The sequence below is a fragment of the Triturus cristatus genome, chromosome 7 (assembly GCF_964204655.1).
Source record: "Triturus cristatus chromosome 7, aTriCri1.1, whole genome shotgun sequence".
NCBI lineage: Eukaryota > Metazoa > Chordata > Amphibia > Caudata > Salamandridae > Triturus > Triturus cristatus.
Genome location: NC_140590.1, coordinates 17074300 through 17097315, shown reverse-complemented (window position 1 = coordinate 17097315; position 23016 = coordinate 17074300). Strand labels below are relative to the sequence as shown.

The 23016-nt window shown below is 47.7% G+C and overlaps 1 protein-coding gene across 3 annotated transcripts in view; it reads left to right on the top strand.

Moving 5' to 3' along the window:
* Window positions 1-23016, top strand: part of LOC146808697 (von Willebrand factor A domain-containing protein 7-like) — a 459434-nt gene that overhangs the window by 374214 nt on the left and 62204 nt on the right. For all 3 annotated transcript variants that reach the window (XM_085615510.1, XM_085615509.1, XM_085615508.1), the window contains 2 exons: window positions 4370-4466; window positions 21287-21409. In XM_085615510.1, the coding sequence (XP_085471636.1) occupies window positions 4370-4466; window positions 21287-21409 (220 nt within the window). The remainder of the gene's footprint in view (window positions 1-4369; window positions 4467-21286; window positions 21410-23016) is intronic.

Here is a 23016-nt window from a genome sequence, read left to right as displayed (position 1 = left end):
GGCACCCCCATGAGAACTGGAGAGGGCTGGGAGAGAGAGTGATTTGCCTTGACTCTTTGCGATCTGTGGTGGAGGAAGGGCGAGAACCACTGTAGCACCTGATCAGAAAAACCCATCCTGTTTTGCAGAATGGATAAGAGGTTGTCATGATTAACCGTGTCAAAAGCGGAGGAAAGGTCAAGGAGGATAAGGAGGCAGGATTTATTTTAATCGAGTATTTTTAAATGGGCTCAGCAGCTGAGTTACTCCTTTATTACATGCTCATTCGATCTGTGCTCAGTGTCTCTATGTTTAGATATCCTGTACTACAGCCCATGCTACTACTAACACCACCAGTACTGCTACTGATACCACTACAATTACTACTAGTATTACTAATACCATTGTTACTTCTACTTCAGATGACTCATGTTGTGTACATAACATGAAGGGTCTGTGGGTCCTGGACAACATGTGTTGTGCAAGGCATTGAAAAGAGACATGGAGCCAGACATTCCTTGAAGTCTACCAAAGGAGAGTGGGGGAGAGCCAGAGAGAGAATTCCAAGTCAGATCAGCTGTGGGGCCCGTACTCCCTCCCCTCCCCATGCTACACCCTCTTGGGAATGTACTTACAGTAAGCTGAGCTCTCCCACTAAACTGTTCACACTGAGCTCTCCTGGCGCTGCACACTCTGACCTCTCCCAGTAAATTACACACTCTGAGCTCTCCCAGTGCTACACACTATGAGCACTTCTAGTGCTACACACCCTGAGCTCTCCCAGTAAATTACACACCCTGAGCTCTCCCAGTAAATTACACACTCTGAGCTCTCCCAGTACTGCACACCTTGAGTTCTCCCAGGTTCACACAATCTGAGCTCTCCCAGTATTACACACTCTGAGCTCTCCCAGTGCTACACACTCTGAGCTCTCCCAGTACGGCACACTCTGAGCTCTCCCAGTACTGCACACCCTGAGCTCTCCCAGTATGACACACAAGGAGCTGTCTCAGTAAATTATTCACTCTGCAACCTCCCAGTGTTACACAGTCTGAGCTCCCAGTACTGCACACCTTGTGTTCTCCCAGCGCTACACACACTGAGCTCTCCTAATGCTACACACCCTGAGCTCTCCCAGTGCTATACACTCTAAGCTCTCCTAATGCTACACACTATGAGCTCTCCCAGTGCTATACACTCTAACCTCTCCTAATGCTACACACCCTGAGCTCTCCCAGTGCTATACACTCTAAGCTCTCCTAATGCTACACACCCTGAGCTCTCCCAGTAAATTACACACTCTGAGCTCTCCCAGTACTGCACACCCTGAGTTCTCCCAGGTTCACACAATCTGAGCTCTCCCAGTATTACACACTCTGAGCTCTCCCAGTGCTACACACTCTGAGCTCTCCCAGTACTACACACTCTGAGCTCTCCCAGTACTGCACACCCTGAGCTCTCCCAGTATGACACACAAGGAGCTGTCTCAGTAAATTATTCACTCTGCAACCTCCCAGTGTTACACAGTCTGAGCTCCCAGTACTGCACACCTTGTGTTCTCCCAGCGCTACACACACTGAGCTCTCCTAATGCTACACACCCTGAGCTCTCCCAGTGCTATACACTCTAAGCTCTCCTAATGCTACACACTATGAGCTCTCCCAGTGCTATACACTCTAAGCTCTCCTAATGCTACACACCCTGAGCTCTCCCAGTGCTATACACTCTAAGCTCTCCTAATGCTACACACTATGAGCTCTCCCAGTAAATTACACACTCTGAGATCTCCCAGTGCTGCACACAAGGAGCTGTCCCAGTAAAGTATTCACTCTGCGTACTCCCAGTGTTACACAGTCTGAGCTCTCCCAGTACTGCACTCTGTAAGCTCACCCAGTGCTACACACCCTGAGCTCTCCTAATGCTACACAGTCTGAGCTCTCCCAGTACTGCACACCCTGAGTTCTCCCAGTAGTACACACTTTGAGCTCTCCCAGTACTACACACTCTGACCTCTCCCAGTACTGCACACCCTGAGCTCTCCTAATGCTACACACCCTGAGCTCTCCTAATGTTACACACTATGAGCTCTCCCAGTACTGCACACTCTGACCTATCCTAGTAAATTACACACCCTGAGCTCTCCCAGTACTGCACACCTTGTGTTTTCCCAGCGCTACACACCCTGAGCTCTCCTAATGCTACACACCTTGAGCTCTCCCAGTGCTATACACTCTAAGCTCACCCGGTGCTACAAACTTTGAGCTCTCCCAGTGCTGCACACTAGGAGCTGTCCCAGTAAAGTATTCACTCTGCGTACTGCCAGTGTTATACAGTCTGAGCTCTCCCAGTGCTACACACCCTGAGCTCTCCTAATGCTACACACTCTGAGCTCTCCCAGTACTGCACACCCTGAGTTCTCCCAGGGTTACACACCCTGAGCTCTCCTAATGCTACACACTCTGAGCTCTCCCAGTGCTACACACTCTGAGCTCTCCCAGTACTGCACACCCTGACCTCTCCTAATGCTACACACCCTGAGCTCGCCTAATGCTACAAACTCTGAGCTCTCCCAGTACTACACACTCTGACCTCTCCCAGTACTGCACACCCTGAGCTCTCCTAATGCTACACACCCTGAGCTCGCCTAATGCTACAAACTCTGAGCTCTCCCAGTACTACACACTCTGACCTCTCCCAGTACTGCACACCCTGAGCTCTCCTAATGCTACACACCCTGAGCTCGCCTAATGCTACAAACTCTGAGCTCTCCCAGTACTGCACACCCTGAGCTCTCCCAGGTTCACACACTCTGAGCTCTCACAGTGTTACACACCCTGAGATCTCCCAGTATTACACACTCTGAGCTCTCCCAGTGCTACACACTCTGAGCTCTCCCAGTACGGCACACTCTGAGCTCTCCCAGTACTGCACACTCTGAGCTCTCCCAGTGCTACACACTCTGAGCTCTCCTAATGCTACACACTCTGAGATCTCCTAATGCTACACACTCTGAGCTCTCCCAGTGCTACACACAAGGTGCTGTCTCAGTAAATGATTTACTCTGTGCACTCCCAGTGTTACACACTCTGAGCTCTCCCAGTGCAACACACTCTGAGCTCTCCCAGTGCTACACACCCTGAGCTCTCACAGTCCTAGACAGTCTGTGTTTTCCCAGCATTACATGCTCTGAGCTCTATCATCAGTGTACACTCTCCACTCCCATGGGCACACGCATTGACTTGTACGCGTGCCCGCCTGGTGCCATACACAGTGGCTGGCATTAGGTCTTCCAGAACTACAGCAACTTGGGAGCCACACTGGCTAGTCATTCCAGGGTGGCATCAGGTCCTACTTGACGTCACTCAAGTATAACTAATAAAGTTACAGAGCATGTTATTGTGTAAATTTCCCATTTATAACTCCGACTTAAACCCCAAACCCGATGTTATTTCACATAAACTCGTAATCGGTGTTATTTACCGCATCTGATAAATAACGTATCCTGTGGTATTGTTATCAGGGGCGATTGATAACTCCTCACCTCGTAATCAGGCCCGTAGTTATCAATAATCGAGGAGCAGGCTTGTCTCCACTTAGAAGAGTTCATCTCACTGCGGCTGCTGGCTACCTGTGCATTATCCCTCCTCCCCGGAGCTGCTTCCATTGGCTGCATGAGGCCCTCTCACATCTGGAAGGTGCATTCATTCATTACACTGCCTGTCACATTCTGTTCTTTATCTCTTATATGCTTTCTATTGTTGGAGTAAAGCTTTCTGCTACTTTTTCCCAGCTCCGCTTAAGCCAAGAGAGTTCACTTTATTGCAATAAACCGCATGTGTGCATGCAGGGCATGTAAACAACATTTGGGAATGCCTGTGTGTATATGCATTTGCACATTATAGCTAGTCCTATTGGCTTTGGCACTGATTGTCTTGTATAGCTGTCCTGCTCACTGCTCACTAGGTTGACAGGGCAGGGCGCGGTTGAACAGCTTCTGGGTGGAGATAAAGCGAACAAGCCCCATGTGCCATCTTGTTAACATGGCGGCTAGCAAGAAGGGCACCTCTTCAGCCATGCCTGGCATGTAAAGCCCTACAGACATCCAAGCAACAAACAAGGAAGCCCTCTCACACTACCACCCCTAACCCACCCGAGGGTCTCCACACAGGAACCCAAGGTGACAGAATCGACTCCATAACCCTGCAACCTTCCTTCCTTTTGTCCCCAACGCCTTCTCCTCTGCCTGACAGGGGCACACACATACATGCATATATACCCTCACCAACACGTGTGCATGCCCACACATGAAGGCGCATACACCACTACTTTTTCAAATGCACTCCTTTTCTGTTTTAAATGCACAGAATTGTATATTCTTTCACCTTTGCAGGATTTCTACAGTCACAGTAATTGGGTGGAGATGGGACAGCGCAAGGTGCACCCGGAGATCCTCACGCCAGGAAAAGACGTGTCCTCCATTGCTGATGGTACGTCATGACGCAGTCTGCACAAACGCACGCGCCTGCGCTGTTCACTAGTGTGCTGCTAAACCTCGTGTGAATAGTGGGATTCATGATGCAGCTAAGAGGGTGGTGATAGTGCATGTGATGGATTTACTCTCCCATTAAATGTATTGCAGCAGTGATGTGAAGTGCTGGTACTCTCTTATTAAATGTATTGCAGCAGCGCCGAGAAGTGCTGGTACTCTCTCATTAAATGTATTGCAGCAGTGCCGAGAAGTGCTGGTACTCTCTCTTTGAATTTGTTGCAGCAGTGCTGAGAAGGGCTGCCACTCTCTCATTGGATGTATTGCAGCAGTGCGAGAAGTGCTGGTACTCATTGAATTTGTTGCAGCAGTGCTGAGAAGTGCTGGTACTCTCTCATTAAATGTATTGCAGCAGTTATGAGAAGTGCTGGTACTCTCTCATTAAATGTATTGCAGCAGTGCTGGTACTCTCTCATTAAATGTACTGCAGCAGTGATAAGAAGTGCTGATACTCTCCCATTAAATGTATTGCAGCAGTGCGAGAAGTGCTGGTACTCTCTCATTAAATGTATTGCAGCAGTGATGAGAAGTGCTGGTACTCTCTCATTAAATGTATTGCAGCAGTGATGAGAAGTGCTGGTACTCTCTCATTAAATGTATTCTACCAGTGCTTCGAAGTGCTGGTACTTTCTCATTAAATGTATTGCAGCAGTGATGAGAAGTGCTGGTACTCTCTCATTAAATGTATTGCAGCAGTGCGAGAAGTGCTGGTACTCTCTCATTAAATGTACTGCAGCAGTGATAAGAAGTGCTGATACTCTCCCATTAAATGTATTGCAGCAGTGCGAGAAGTGCTGGTACTCTCTCATTAAATGTATTGCAGCAGTGCTGAGAAGTGCTGGTACTCTCTCATTAAATATATTGCAGCAGTGCTGAGAAGTGCTGGTACTCTCTCATTAAATGTATTCCATCAGTGCCGAGAAGTGATGGTACTCTCTCATTAAATGTATTGCAGCAGTGATGAGAAGTGCTGGTACTCTCTCATTAAATGTATTGCAGCAGTGCTGGTACTCTCTCATTAAATGTACTGCAGCAGTGATAAGAAGTGCTGATACTCTCCCATTAAATGTATTGCAGCAGTGCGAGAAGTTCTGGTACTCTCTCATTAAATGTATTGCAGCAGTGATAAGAAGTGCTGATACTCTCTCATTAAATGTATTGCAGCAGTGCGAGAAGTGCTGGTACTCTCTCATTAAATGTATTCTATCAGTGCTGAGAAGTGCTGGTACTCTCTCATTGAATTTGTTGCAGCAGTGCTGAGAAGTGCTGCTACTCTCTCATTGGATGTATTGCAGCAATCCTCTGAAGTGCTGGTACTCTCTCATTAAATGTATTGCAGCAGTGATGATGAATACAGGCCCCAGCTAGGCCCGCAGGACACAAGGGTTCGCTCTCCTGCAATGGAATCTATAAGGAAGTTGGCACGGAAACTGCAAAGTACAAAGACAAAGTTTATTAACCCTTAAGGGTGGTCCTACAATCCATACAACACCCTTCAGTATTGCATAGAGTAGCACAAAGAACTTGCGTACACGGTCCCCTTTTATACACAACAGAGGGGCTCATAAGTGGGTGGATACAACATAGGCGAAATGCATTACCATTTAAGGACATTTTCGATACAGGATCAATATGTGGGCGGAGTCAACAATTTCCTGGGCCCGCGAAAACATGGTCAAGCGAGGACTAACTGATAACAGATGTGGTCAAGTCTGGGCATGCGCCAAACGGACAAAGGAGCTATTTATAGACTGTTACTAGGCAGATTGCAAGAGCAACTAACACGAAGATAGGACTCTTCTCGTGTTGAGCACGTGGAGACATGACAATACAAAATGGAGTCCAGACTTTAGTCAACATAACGTAAGAGACATGTTCTAAGGAAAGAGAATTCATGTCTTTAGTAAATGCTTAATCACATCGTCGTTTCAATTTACAACAGACGACCCTTTCAGCATTTACTGAAGACATCCGGTTTGTTAGAATAATCATCGTAGATGTCAATTGTCATCATTTCTTCTACTTCTTTAGCTAAATGTTTCTGATAAGTGACATCGGCAATAGCTTTCTTATCGGGAATACAGAATGATACACATAAGGAACAGAGCAAGGGACCACATTGGACACAAATGCAACAAGAAAACAGAACTGCTACAATAATACAGAGACCAGTTAAGACATTCCACCCCCAAGCAGTGATCAATGCCCAAAACCATCCAGAAAAGGACCAAGTGCCGTTTTCTGTATGGATTTCGGCTGCAATTTTATGCAACCTGTTGATTGCATTATAGACTGACGGCGTGTGGTCAGGGATAAACACACAACAACTACTTCCGATAATTTTACAAGCTCCACCTCGGTCGGCTAACATAACATCTAGCACCATACGATTCTGTAATGCAACAATTCTAGTAATCTGTAATTCTTCCGTAAGATTCCCAAGAGCAGCAGCGGTTTGGTTTGTCACAGCCTCTACCACTCTTGTTAACCTTCGAACTTTCCTACTATTTAGGGCGGCTCCAACGAAGAAAAACAATCCTAAATTAAAATCAATATACTGTTGCAGACTAGTGTCAGTCTGATCCACATCATCAATTGATAGAGTGCGTTTGTACCTATTTACAGTCACATTATTTAACAACTTCAAATCCTTATGATAAGATGCAGGTGCCAAGAATACAGGGGGCAATAGAAATGCCACATAACATACTCCAGACCAACCGGCTGGCAAACGGTAATAACCTTTATTTCCACATACGAAGTATGTATTATGGGATGCTAAAAAGGTACTGTTATTTAACCCGTCGATATTTAATATGGTAATGCAATCACTAACACCAACAGGAATATAACCCACACTCTGGACACACAGGTCCGCTTGAGCTTGTGCCACTTGAATCACAAATCTGTCTTTTCCCACAGTGTCTCTGGTGTTCGTGAAAATATAGGGAATCGATTCATTGTCTGGTCGATACTCTTCCCATTCCCAAATTGTCCCATTCGCTTGCGGATATCCATCTTTATCCTGATGACATTCTTTATTGAGTCTGAAGAGTAATCGTCCCACTGTGGGTTTCCGGGTGGCAAAAAGCAAAGGGTACCATGCTCTACAAGAGCCATTGTGAGAGAAAGGAAGAGGTATGAATGGCGTTCCTCCATTCTTCTGATGAGCTGGCATCATACCACATATCCAACAGTTCGTAGCATTCGTGGCAACGTGGGTGTGATGCAACATCTGGATGAAAGTGTTATTCAAATAAGACTGACGATGCTTCAACTCCTGGTACGGTAGTGTATAAAAATAGTGCTCCTCAGGCACTGGAGTAGTCAACACAAGTAGCTTTCGAGCGGGAGTCACATCCTCCACAAACCATGTGGTTATCCCCACAATAGCTACAGTAAGCATAAAACCTGTTGCACAAAGGATTTTCTTTTTCTCCATGTCAGAATAAAGAATCAATATCTTCCTAAAACTAAAAGGTTTGTCAGAACTCTTCCCCTTGGGCAGCGGTCGATTTCTTCACCAGCGGGCCAAGACGGGTGTCGCTACACTAATGCAGGGCTGACCCCCCCCCCCCTTGCCTCATTGGCTCTCCGTTTCACTAACCCAAGGGTCGTTCTGACAACATGTCCCGGTACTGAAGAATTCACTTCCTTGGCCTGAGATGATATCGCTTTCCTCCAGGAGTCGCGTGGTCCGGGAAGAGCTCCTCAGCGTCGTTCGGTTCCCCAGCACGGCCTTTCTCTGCTGCCAGGATTTCTCGTTGATCGGTTAATACAGCAGGCTCCACCAATCCGGGCGGTACTTTGCGACAGTGCAGAGAATGGATCCAATTCTTTCTGTTGGAAACTCGCACAGCCGTCCTCGTTGCAAGTAGGACCTGCTCAGGACCAACCCATCTCGGCTCCAAGCTGTTCGTCCTGTCAAAAATCTTCACCATGACATAGTCGCCAGGCCGGAGACTATGTCCTTCACCGGTGGACCGATCAGGGAGCGCCTCCCGGACCTGTTGATGAATAGAAACCAAGTTATCCGTTAACTGCGCCAGATAATCATTCATCATTACACAAGGTACATCATACACAGCCTTAGGTTTTGGTGGACCCCAAATATTCATTGGGCGTCCAAAGACAATCTCGTACGGTGTAAGACCGGTTCGAGAGTGCGGTACCGATCTAATTGACAATAACGCCAGCGGTAAAGCATCTGGCCAAGTCAAAGACGTCGAAGCTTGGATTTTAGCGATCTTGAGCTTCAGTGTACCATTATACTTCTCGACTAGCCCCGCAGATTGAGGGTGAAACACTGCGTGGAACTTCTGGGTGATGCCCAGACCCTTCAACACATACTTTATAACATCCGCTATAAAGTGGGGTCCGTTATCACTCCACAGAAGTCTACAAACGCCATATCGAGGGAAGAACTCCTTCAATAGCATCTTAGCGGTAGTCATTGCAGTATTGTCTTTCGTAGGGTATGCTTCAACCCATTTACTGAAGGCACAAACCACTACTAGAACATACTTCAAATTGTTACAGCGCTCAAGCTGGATGTAATCCATCTGCAGAACCTCAAAGGGTGCAGTAGGTGTCACAAATCCTCCTGCTGGAGTTCGAGTACCCTTTCCTGGGTTGTACCTCAGGCAAATCATAAAGGTCTGCACCACCCTCTTTGCCGTGCTAGCAATCTCTGGATGCTCCCAGACTTGGGTAAGCAATTTTACAATTGCGGAAGCTCCAACATGTGCTAGCCCATGTGCCATCTGAACCATAGGTTGTACAAAAGCTGTGGGTAATTTCCATCTATCCATCTGCTTATTTCTCCAGCAACCCTCATCATCCAATTCTCCCTCACTGGACCATTGCTCCCGTTCTTTATCAGAAGCGGTCCTCTGTATTTCTCGCACTTCTTCCTTCGCATCGTGTCATCTTTCTACCTGTGACTTCACTACATACATGGCAGTAGCACCGGGCTGCATCGCAGTCCCCCGTGCCACCCGGTCTGCTAACGCATTCCCTTCTCCAACTTTATCGACTACTTTCCTATGGGCGCTACATTTAACGATGGCAATTTTCTTCGGATATGTCAATGCAGTTAAAAGATTGTGAACTAACTCCCCATGCATTATTTGTATTCCATGTGACGTTAAAAACCCTCTCTCCTTCCAGAGCAGGCCGAAATCGTGCGCTACTCCGAAGGCATACCGGCTATCTGTATAAACATTCACACACAATCCTGTACTGAGCTCACATGCTCGTGTTAATGCTATCAGTTCCGCTGCTTGAGCTGATTTCTGTGGTATGCGTGCTGTCTCCACTATTGTTTGCAATGTGGTAATTGCATACGCTGCTGAAGTCGTACCATCTGGTAGCTTCAGGCATGATCCGTCCACCCACAGTTCTCCATCTACATCTAGAAAGGGCGTATCCTGGAGATCAATACGACCCTTTGTTTGTTCCTCAGTCACAAGAATACAATCATGTGCTTTCTGTGCTTCAGACTGATTCTCGGGGTATGGCAACAATGTGGCCGGATTTAACGTTACGCACCTCTTTAACGTAATATGAGGAGCCAAAAGCATCAGCTCATATCCCGTTAAACGGGCACTGGTCAAATGCTGCGTCTTTGTCTGATTAAGCAGGGCATCAACAGCATGGGGGACTAATACCAACAGCTTATGAGATAACACAATTCCCTCGCTTTGGCGTATTGACACAGCTGTCGCCGCAACCGAACGAAAACAACCAGGCAATGCTCGGGCAACAGGGTCAAGTACAGCCGAAAAATATGCACAAGGGCGCTGCTTGTCGCCGTGCATCTGCACTAAAACTGATGATGCACATCCATCTTTTTCATGCACATACAGCGAAAAAGGTTTTGTATAATCAGGAGTCCCTAACACTGGTGCTGAACAAAGGGCCTGTCGTAATTGCTGGAAAGCAGCGTCACACTCATTTGACCAAGGAATCGGAATAGGTGTGTCTTTTGTCAAAAGGGCTAATAATGGCTTAGCTATGTGTGAAAACCCCAATATCCATTGCCTACAAAAAGAAACAAGCCCCAAAAATGCACGCACGTCCTTCTGCGTGGACGGCGTCGGCGTGTCCAGAATTACTTGGATACGATCTGGTGTGAGTGCACGCCCCTCCTTAGACAAAAGGTGACCCAGATAAGTCACCTTTGGTCTACAGAACTGCAATTTCTTCCGAGATACTTTGTGATTGTGGGATGCCAAAAAGGAAAGCAAGGACAACGTACTCTTTTCACACAACTCCGGAGTGTCGGCCGCCAGCAAGATGTCATCGACATATTGAATGAGGGCGACACCCTCGGGCAGAACAAAGGAATCCAATTGTCTTTTCAAAGCTTGACTGTAAATGCTGTGGAGAAGTGTGGCTCAGGGGTTAGAGGCGGCAGACCCGGAAGCTGAGATCGGTCCTGGACCAGGGTTCAATTTCCCACCTTGGCGGGTCTTGGGCTAAAAATTCCACGGACTTGATAATTCTCGCCTCGGTGCCTCCTTGACTCACGGGTTCACACTCTGCGACTCTGGGCAATAGCTTGCTTAATCTCCACAACGGCCCCTCGCGGCGGGATGCCTGACTTTCACCTTGTGGATACCCTGCTATCTCACAGGAGAATACCAGGACGGGTTCCCTAAGCAAGCGCCGGGAAACCCACAGCGGGTAGCTGTGCGCTATATAAGCTCAACTACATTTACATTTTACATTTACATGCTAGGGCTTTCTGTGTAGCCCTGAGGGATTCTACAAAATCGGTAAGACCTATTATTTAGAGTGAAACCAAAAAGGTATCGGCTATCGGGATGAATAGGAATCGAAAAGAAGGCATTTTTCAAATCAATAACTGAAAACGTGGTCGCCGTAGGCGGGACCAAAGTAAGCAACGTCGTGATATCAGAAACCACTGGGTACTGAGGTATCACAATCTTGTTTACTTCTCTCAAATCAATTATAAACCGATAGACTTTGGCATCCGTATCCTTTTTCAAAATGGGTAGAATCGGGCTATTACAGACGTTGTAGGGAACTTCCTCCACTACTCCCACCTTAATCAAATCCTGCACAATCTGTATAAGAGCCTCCTCCCCCTCCTGGGAAATACGATACTGTGGGAGGCGTGGTAACACCGCCCCCTCCTGGACACTAATGTGAACAGGCGGAATCACCATCTGTCCCACATCAGTATCCGAAGTGGCCCACAAAGCACGAGGGAGGGTAGCTAACACCGCATCCTCTGCAACCACACACATCCGTTCAGACCGAGGGTAATTGTCATTTAATATCACCCGCACTCCGGCAGGGGAGCAGCGGATCGTAGCTCTGAAGTGCTTTAACATATCAAGGCCCATAATGTTGTCCGGCGTGTTCGGGGCAAGCAAAAACGGACAGGGTGCAGAAAAAGAATCAACCTGAAATGTGAGGGGCCGCGAAAGAGGGCTTCGGGAGAGTGTACCGTCAAACCCTACCGATGTAACCATTAAGCCAGATGGGGGAGCCCTCGGAACCAATTGTTTAGACAGCGCACTACGAGTCGCTCCTGTATCCACTAGGAACTGATCAGTAGAACCCAGAACCTCAGCTGATACGTAAGGACCCTTCTGATCAACCGGCACCTCAACTGATTCTAACCCCCATCCAACGCATTCCTATGCATGCTGAGAATCATGGTACCCAGAGCGGTCAATCCCCGACACTTGATACTGGTTTTGTCGATCGAAAACATTAGGCCTATCTCATTGCTGCCCGGCAGGGTCAAAACGAGCGTGATCGTTAGAATTCCCTCTAAAATTCGAGAAACCTCCTCTACCTCTCGGGCCACCCTGATTGTGTCCCTGACGCGAAGCATGCAACGCCGGGCAATCTCTGGCCCAGTGTCCCGATTGCTTACAATACGCACATTGATTCCTGTTCAAATCAGATCGGCCCGAGGGAGGACCATAAAATCCTCCCCTCCCTCTATTAACACCTCGGCGGGGCGGACCATATACTTGCGCTAACATCACCTTCGTTTTTAAATCTTTCGATTTCTTCTCCTCCTGTCCCTTCGCTTCTTGCTCTTGACGCTCATAATACTGAGCTATAGTCAGGAGGGCTGTCGGGGTCGCAGAGGACCAAGAACTTTCACTCGCTTTTAGGCGGGCCGCGATCGCCGGTAGTAAATTCGCCACATATTTATCAGCAAAGAGGTGTCGACCCGTATCATCCGTAAGCGACTGACCACTAAAATCATGAAACGTCTCCTCAAAGCGCGTAAAGAAATCTGCAACTGATTCGTCAACTTTCTGCTTACACGAGGCTAGCATATTCCAGTCAATCTTTTTAGGGGGGATGATTGTCTTCAACTTAGTCAGAATAGCAGCAGGGAGATCTAAGATAATCTGAGGTGGTTTCTGCGCGGGCTTTCTCTCCCTATCCTCATCCTCAAGCTCAGACCACCGAGCCTTAAAAGCGGCAACATCATCCACCTTTCGCACAGATCGCCACATATCTGGTGGTAAAATAAGCCCAAAGAACAGATCTATATCTGCTAAGGTCATAGTACAAGAATTCAGGGCCCCCTCAACTTCTTCGTAGAAGGCCGCTGGATTCTTGCGAGGATCAGGCAATGCATTTTTTAATGCCATGACATCAGCCCTATGCCAAGGAGTATAAACCCAATTGTACACAAAATATCCCTTAGCGTCGGCGGAGGTAATATCCAAACTAGTCCCCGCTCCTTTAGGAGGAACATACAAAGGTGCCGCCTCTCGCATTGGTTTAGCATGCACTAGGTCGCTCTTATCTGACTGGGGGGGAGACGGCTGCTGGTCGTCCGCCTGCAAGGTCAAGCTCTCCTCTTCCTTGTTCCGGCGTGCTTTTTCCCGCAGTCGAAGCATTTCATCCCGTAGCGCAAACAGACGTCGGACCGCATCAGGCACCTGGGAGGGAGAGAAAGTACCATTACGCAGTGCTCTAGAATCCGACACTATCTCCTGCGGCTCAAAAACATCAGAATATTTCCGAAAGGCAGCAACCACTTCATCAGAGAAAACGGCAGCAAAATACACCTTCTCCCTATCCTGCCATCCTTCCAGATCCGGTAACAGCTCTGAAAACGACAGCTTATTTGAAACTGCACGATAAGAAAGTTTCCGAAGCTCACCCGAGCGCTCAAGAGATAACATGGATCGTGTGTCTTTCTTATCTTTACCCGATCCAGAATCCTGAACTGTCGGAGCAGACGCACCTACATAGGGTGGCGGGGAAGGATCTAATAGGAAAAAATCATCATCAAGATTAGTAAGGACAGGATAAAGAGGCTGCCGAACAGCATATTGACCCGACACTTGTAGCCTACGCTCCTTCTCTTGTCTCTCCGCCTGTTCTCTTTCCTCCCGACGCTTCGCTTCCTGTGCTCGCACATGATCATTCTTCCGTTGCTCTTTATCAAACAGCGCTTTCTCACGTTTCTCTCGCTCACGCACTTCCTTCACCCACAACCGCACACACTCAAACATATCCTGACGAGCACGCCGTTTACACATACACTGTTCCACATACTCAATCTTACGCATATCGAACGATCCATACAAAGGCCAACGCAATTCAGGATCCTTCTTGGTGTATTTCCTCCATATTGTGCTGTACATTATAGAGGAAAGACCATGCTTCACATACATATCCCTATTAGGAGTCCCCTCTGGGGGAGCTGGAGCAGATTCCTCGAGGTTTAACCGGTTTCTAAAGCAGCAGCACCACTTACGAAGTGCGCTAAAAGCAGGCATGTTCAAAAATAATGCAAAATATGCAGTATTATCAAAAATGGCACTTAAACGTTGTGCCGTTCAAAGTTACACAGTTCCGGAGAAATATCTCCACATTACCTGCCTATATGTGTTGCAACGCATATATTCTCACAATAGCCAATACAAGATATGACCGGTCATCACAAATCAAACTCAAATAGCCAAACCAGGCTTCAAAAACTCGGAGCAAGTACCGTACAACGGTTCTTACCAATCAAGAGTCCAGATTCCAACTGCCAAGCTCCAAAATTCGCCCAAACGGCTGTCACGGCAGGACCGACAGAAGAGGTCTCAGTCGAGGACCGGCGCCACCCAGATGGTCAGCTCGGAAGGGAAGGAAGAAAAACCTCGGGATGCCAGGACTAAAGTGCCTCTGGCAGTGATCACATCCCCGGCCAAATTCCTCACCTTCGTCGCGACCAGTCCTTCGAGCATCCGAGTCGCCGATGAGCCCCACGTGACGGGCGCCAATTGATGAATACAGGCCCCAGCTAGGCCCGCAGGACACAAGGGTTCGCTCTCCTGCAATGGAATCTATAAGGAAGTTGGCACGGAAACTGCAAAGTACAAAGACAAAGTTTATTAACCCTTAAGGGTGGTCCTACAATCCATACAACACCCTTCAGTATTGCATAGAGTAGCACAAAGAACTTGCGTACACGGTCCCCTTTTATACACAACAGAGGGGCTCATAAGTGGGTGGATACAACATAGGCGAAATGCATTACCATTTAAGGACATTTTCGATACAGGATCAATATGTGGGCGGAGTCAACAATTTCCTGGGCCCGCGAAAACATGGTCAAGCGAGGACTAACTGATAACAGATGTGGTCAAGTCTGGGCATGCGCCAAACGGACAAAGGAGCTATTTATAGACTGTTACTAGGCAGATTGCAAGAGCAACTAACACGAAGATAGGACTCTTCTCGTGTTGAGCACGTGGAGACATGACAATACAAAATGGAGTCCAGACTTTAGTCAACATAACGTAAGAGACATGTTCTAAGGAAAGAGAATTCATGTCTTTAGTAAATGCTTAATCACATCGTCGTTTCAATTTACAACAGTGATGAGAAGTGCTGCTACTCTCTCATTGGATGTATTGCAGCAATCCTCTGAAGTGCTGGTACTCTCTCATTAAAGGTATTGCAATAGTCCTGTGAAGTAGCGGAACTCTCTCATTAGATGTATTGCAGCAGTGCCGAGAAGTGCAGGTACTCTCTCTTTCAAATTGAAGAAGTGCAGGTACTCAGTACTGGACAGCCCTGCCCGTTTGAAGCACTGGTCTTAGAGCAGTGGGTGCTAGTGCATTGAACTGAGATCACTTTGTTCACATACTAGACTCTACAGGGGTAGGGAGGGCGAGCAGTCATGGCTCAACACAGGCACTGGAAGTAGGGGTGCTGGGGTGCTGCAGCACCTCCAAAATTACAATGCTGGAGTTCAGAAGGTGAAAGAACAATAAAGATCCCTTTACATTTTGTTTTGGTTTTGTCACATTTGTGCAAAGACCAGTGTCAAATGTCTGGTATAAGGGAGGGGGGGGGGGAGCACACTGCCACTCATCCCGCACAGTTCACCCCATTGCATTCTGATAAATGCAGTACGCTTACGTCAAAGTTGCTGTAGTTTTTCAGCAACATTGGTGCAGGTAGCGCTGTTATCTCTAGAGACGTGTTTCTGGGTTTAGTTCCTCATCAGTAGAGAGCAGAAATAGCAGATGTAGGAGGCTGGCTCAGTATATAGTGTCTACGTAAGGTGAGGAACTATGCACTGCGTCCAGGCAGCCCCGATAGTGATAGTGTTGAGGTCCCTGAAAACAGGTGCTCTGTAGGGGTACTTTGGAGAGCAGCTAAGGCTTATCCAGGAGGGTGTAACTCAGGTGCATGTACCACCATAGTCAGTCAGTATCACACCAGGTGAGTAAACAAATACTTTATATTTATTACTACACACTAGACACTAACTTGGTATATCCCTTACCAGGATCAAGTACACACAAGAAATACTTATTGAAAATGGTATGAAGCATAGGAAAACACATAGTGGCCAAACCATATACTAAAATAGTGGAATGTGAGGTAAGTACGAGACTAGTGCCCAAGGATTGGGGACCCCAGGGGAAACACGTAACCACCCGAGGTGAGTAGCCAGGGTCCCCAAGGCACCCGGATGCAGACTGGTTAAACTGACTTAAACGTCCAGAGGATAACACAGGGTGAGCCCTGGTTGGAATTTTACAGTTCTAGGCCCCTTCCCAAAGGACCCCGTAGAAACCACTTGGATCAAGGAAGGTCGGAGAGCCACCCCACCCGTGGATTCCCCAGGAACCAGGATACCTACCCCAGGTAGCCCAGGTGCACAAGGGTGAAGTGGTATCGGAACCACCCGTAGATGCCAATTGAGGTTCATGGAAGTTCAGAAGCTGCAGTCTCATGGACCAGGCCGGTGGAACCAGGACGTGGAATCCAGATGAGAAGAAACTGAAAGCAGAGGGGACAGAGCCCAAACCGTCTGGAGGCACAAGAGCACAATACCAGCCCTGGTCGGAGGATTAAGCAGCAGCTGTGGAGCCCAGGGGATGATGCAGCTGTCCCACACCGGTTGACGAGTGCAGGAAGGGTAGTGGCCGGCAGGACCACCAACAAGCCTTGGCAACTGCAAACAATGGTTCACAGAGAAGATGCTGAGTTGCAGCAAAGTCTGTGGGACTAACTCAGCAAGAGTAAGTCAGGGCCGGCCCTCAGCATGCAGGAGAGCGAGTAGGAATCATCGGACTCCCTTGAGGACCCTCTGGCCTCGAGCACTTTGAGTCGCAGGGACGCCTCAGCACACAGGACGTGAATGCCCAGAGGATGCAGGCAGGAAGCCGTTCTTGGAGCTGTGCTCTGCTGGAGGCTGGTGCTTCTTGGGGTGTGAAGATCTTCCATGAAGAGAGCCAGCAAGCCTTGGTAATGACAGACAGATGTGGTGCACAGGGAGATGGTAAACACAAGCATCAACTTTAAAGTAAGTGCATTCATTAACCAGAATGCAATGCGGGGAACTGTGGTGGGGTGAGAGGGAGTGTGCCCCTCCCCCTTTGTGTTCAAATGTCAGGCTGTGTCCTTCCACAAATTGCTGCCTATTCTTTTAACATAGAAATAGGTGTTTAGTATCCTTTCTCCGACTGCAAGGTGAGAGGGTTTTTGTAAGGTGACATCTTGCTGTGTTATGGGGAGTGTGAAAGGGAACACTAGAGAATGTCGATTTTTTTTCAACACAAAGTAAAATTAAAATATATGTAAATGAACTGTAAACATATTTCAGAATATATCCGCAGTTAAGAAAGCGCAAATTTGTAATGGAAACAAAGATTTTAATAGTGTCAAAACAAAGCAAAACGCTTTACTTGTGTGATGCAGATGATAAATACGTGGCAAAACTGATTTTCACACATTATGATTTGTATGCCTGTGTAATGTTTGTGGCCATTTCAATGAGAAATGTGCTGTTTGTAAATAACAGTATGCTGCTACACCATGCTCTAGACATAGCTTTGCGACAGTGTACTCCAAAATGCACCACCGGCTACATACAATGCCCTTACCACTCTCCTGCTGAAAGGGCGTGACTCATTTGCACACTTGATCTTTGTGTGAGGCTTGGATTTTTCATACTTCAGTGATGTCACACTGATGGCAGCCCCCTCACTCTGAAAATTGTTCCAGCTCCTGCTGGTCATTTAGATGCTGTATGACACAAGCATCATGTCGGGAGTAAAGGGCAGGTGAGATAACGATGGGCACAATACAGTGGAAGGCCTGCAGCTTCTTGACCTTTAGTGTTGTTTACTAAGGTCTCTGGTCACAAGCAGCCTGTCAGAGGGACAGGGGTGCCAGAAGCAACAATCTATTCTGTTGGCTGTGATACACCTGTCCTCCGCTCTAGGTTCTCAGCGGCCTTGGGTACAACTCAGTAGTAGCCCTAACTCCACCGCCCAACTGGAAAAGGGTTCTACTCAAGCCCGTGTGATGTGTTTAGGGCGACTGTGGCCCGGTTCACAAGACTTGAGTCCAGCTAGCAGGGCTACCGGTCCAGGGGTCTCATGCCTGGTATCCTTACTGTGATACAGTCCATAATAACAGCAATCAGAGGGTCAGCTGGTCATTGTTACTTCTCTGTTTCTGCAATAGTGCTTTGTTGAAAGCAAGATGGCGTCACCGCCTGGATCTGAAGTTCCATTGACAGTTCTTGATGCGACTAAAAGCCAAGACTCCGCCACACAGAGCCTGCACCGGGGAGAAAAGCCTGGGAAGAGGTCAGGGTGGAGGCCCAGATCTATTTGGAAAATCCAAAGATCCACACTTTGTGGTTTCCCGTGTTTAATGGCTTCATTCATGATGCAAAGCTGCATCTGTTTGAAGACACTCCTCTAAGCGCTTGAGAGCATCACTAGACATATTGCCAATCACTGGGCCTGGGGCAGGTAATAGCCCCTCTGCGCCTGGACCATTCATGCTAAAATACACCAGGGCTGAGTGTTGTGCCAGGGGCTCTAGGCTGTGTCAGGAGGATTTCTTGGAACCATAGGCCTGTTGCACAAAGGTGCCAACCTTATTGGTTGGGATTAGTTTATTCTTTACTGTACAGCATGGAGTACATATACATATATGAACCTTGCATACTTTTTGTAACACAACTATCTTGATGTGAACGTGGCATATTAGGCAACTGAAAATGAAAACGCTAATAAATTCAAGATAGTCTAGAGATTAGAAAATGTTTGCCTGCTAGAAGATTGTAATTGTTGTGAGTTGTCGGCTGCAGGAGTAGAGTGTTTTGGGGGCTCCTTCTGGTCCTGAAATAAATGGAGACCAGCATAGACAAGCCCAGCTTTTCATCTGTAAATTGAGCCTATGATTTCGGAAGCTAAAGTGATCCTAACCATTATAATCTGGGGTCAAAGGTCAGTGCTGGCCCATATTATGAGGATAGTTAGCAGTCTAGCTCTTTCCAAGAACCTTGTGGTAAAACTCGTGTCTTCCTTTAATATAGTCGCGCACCCTCAGCCCACAGCACTCACCATTCAGCCTCTTACACCAGAGACCCTGTCGCTGAGCGCGAGATCTGTTGGCTCCAGCTTCCATGCGGCTTTATGAATGGGGTAGGAATATCTATACCTCTATCTACTTCTATAATATAACATTCATTGAATTTAGTTCCCATAAATTCCTGTAGGGTGCTAGGGTTACGAGTTGCCTCCATTCTATGGGAGTGTGTTGCAGTACCAGTGGTTGACCATGTGTGGTGCTTGACTTACTCCAAAGCAGAACATTTAGGCCTGTTTTTATCACAATTTGGGCTGTATTTGTAGTGTGTTGTGTGATAGCAATTGTCGTAGTCTTATGTGAGTGTCTGTTTTCTATTAGTATCTCCCCACCGAAATCCCTCCTGTAGGGGCAGATTTACAAGCCCCTTGCAACACTTCTGCGCCGCTGTTGTGTCCCTTTTGTGATGCAACGGTGGCGTAAACAATGCGGCCAATTTACAACGTGACGCATCTAGGGAGATGCGTCACATTGTAAAGCCCTGCGTCACATTATACCTGCGTCAGGTATAATGTATGCGGGGGGGGCGTTCCCACGCAGGAAAGCCTCATAAATGTGATGCAGTAAAATCTACAAGAGTTCACTGCGCCACTTCTAAGGCGCCACTACGTCAAAATTATAGACCTGCTTGAAGTGGGCGTAAGGAGTGACGCAGTGCAGAGGGAATAGGCCTCCCCGTGTATTGCTGGAGTTGCGTCATGCTTGTGACACAACTCCAACAATGCGTGACTTTTGGGGCAACAGATGCGTCAGATTTTCTGACATATGTGTCAGTCCTTGTGCCATGGAGCGCCGCATTGTGAATACGGCGCATCCATGGTGGCCAAGGATATCGCAAGCTTACACAGGGAAACTGACGCATCTCTACAGAGGCGTCAGTTTCTTGTAAATCTGCCCCTAAATTTCCCTTAACCCCACCGATTGACCCTCCCACATTTACTACTAAATGAATAGAAGGAAGAGGCAGAGGTGAAGGCCTCCAGCAGTCGGGGTGTGAAGTGCATTTTGTAGTATGTGAAGTGAACTCCAACATTCCTCCTGTGAATCAGGCCCTCGGTGCTTCATTTGACAAACATCGATAACAAGGAAGTGCAGATTGAAGATGGTTCTAACACACATGCGTCAGTAGGAAATGCTTCTTTCATGCATTGGGCCCCTAAGTAGCTGCCCCTTCTAAGTACAGGTGTTTTGTACAGTGGGACTGGGGTGCAGCTAGTGGCAGTTGTGTTTGCGAGTTGTGTAAAGAGACATCACCCCAGCTCCATTGCGCATCTGGTGGCCCGCCTCTCTATCGGGGGAGCTTCAATCTCAGTCAGGGACCAAAGAGCCCTGGCGGAGGGCGCTTATTCAGAACACTTTTACCAAGAAGTTGTGTTTCTTTCAAAAAACAATTTTATACACCAGTGCCTACTTGAATGCCACTCTAGCTTATCTTTGAAGTAGCTTTTAAAATTTTATTTAAAAAAAAAAAAAAAAAAAAAAAAAAAAGATTCGGATGGGAAATGTGGCAAGAAAGCTAGAAGCTCTTGTAAAACTGAACACATTTCCTTTAGCACAAGTTACAGCTCAACTGCTGCACAATGCCCAGCAGGGTGGGTAACAGGATGCGACAGAGGCAGCACTATCTAGCAAGACAGAGAGGAGGCTTTTCGGCCTCACAGCCTCTCCTCCAGCCGGAGGAGGACATTTCATGCTAACCAGGATACCATGGTCATTGCATATGTTGACACATAGACTCTTCCCTGGTTCTGAACTCACCCCAAAGTACTGGCAGGAATTAAACCTGTTTTACATTTATTGATGCCTCCTATTTGCCCCTGAAACACTGCCATGCTCCTATGTCTGTTCTTGTGTTTTCAGTTTCTGTGCCGACCTGCACGGATTGTGCCGAGTGGACATGCAGAGACAACGTCTTGGAGACCATCAACAAGAAAAAGCTTCTGACCACAGGATATTATGGCACCGAGCCAGAGAAACCCCAGGGTAGGTTGGCAAGCTACCTCAACATCATAGAGAGGGAGGTGTGGTGTGGGGGATGCTAAGGCGTACGCTGGCTATGGCCGCATGGGCCACAGAAACCCCTGCACATGCAGGAGTATCCGACTCAATGCGACAAAATAGGTGATGGGTGTCAAGAGAAGAAAGAGAGGGAAGCTAACATGAGATTGTTATTCCAGGAACCCCTACTAGGCTCTTGACAGAGTGGAGTGGGGTGGAGAGTTAGCTGTGAAGCAGAAAGAATTTGGCATTAGCTGATGGATCTTCATGAGTTCTTGGGTAGACTTGAACATGGGTCTGTAGCTACAAACTTGGGAAAAGACAGGACAATATTAAAGCATGAATCGCTGGGAAGGGATGTGTAGCGGTGAAGGACTCGGTGGATTGAGGTGATGAAATACCAGGAGATGGGTTTGGACTCATACGCAGCTGCGATAAGCTGCAGTAAGGGTTGTGGGGACTAAAGCAGATAAGAACTTAAACCCAGTGATTGATGACGAGCTGGGTATTATTGCCATCGGAGAGACGAGTAGATACATTCGGACAGCAAGCGCGAGGGCTGTGCTATGATGAAGGGAGGAGGACAGGGACAAGTGCTAAAATCGAACGTTTTGGGTATTAGAGGAGGAAGCAAAAATAATTCTGCGGAGTTTAATGATATCACAGGTCACAGTGAAGACAAATGTGAAAGGTAATGTGGGAAGAGAGTTGTGGTATTTGGTGTAAGACTTCAGAAGCCCAGGGCTGGCTGCAGGGGCTGACCTGGAAATAGTATATTAGGTATGAGGATAAAAGGTGGCAATGTGAGGACACCTTCCTACACATAAACAATCCTCCCCTGCGCGCAGACACCCTTGCACTATGGTTCAAAGGTGCCTGCGTTGGCGCTACACTGCAAAGTGTAGCGCCATCGCAGGGGGAAACGCAAGGCTGCACCTTATCCTTGTAAATATGGAGCAGACTTGCGTTTCTGAAGTGGCAGATAGAGGCATTAAGCTATGACGGCTACCGCCTCACTCTGCCACTTCATTGTACATATGGCTCTTAGTTTTGCAGCAAAGAGCCAAGAAAATCTCAGGGTTGGTACAAGAGAGACTCACGTGGAGTGGAAGGGAGAGTTCGAGTGATTAAAGTTTTGCAGCGGGATATTACAGATAAACTGTACATATGCAGTGACAGTGGGGTTGTAACGAATGGCAGAAGAATTGAAGGCAGAGAGTAAGAGTTTTACAGCACAGAAAGAAATTGCACGGTTGGAGCGGGAGTGATGGACCAGAAGTGGGAGGAAGGCAAGGTGTGAAGTAGAGGGGAACATTACAACATTAGATAAGTCTAAACGGGGAGTGTGGGGTCCGGCCTCGTGGCGTGGGCCTCCATGACCATTAGCACCCCAACCCAACCCATACACCACCCCTGATCCCTGGTTATCGCCGCCCGGCCTCCCCACCCCGTAGCACCGAAGACCCCCGGCCACCATGTCCATATGTCCCGATGGCCGGCCCGGGGCCCCAGCGAAACCTAGACCTAAACGCGCCATGCCCGGCCGAGGGAGAGGGAACCCCCCAAGCAAGACAGGGAGGAGTAGTCTCTGT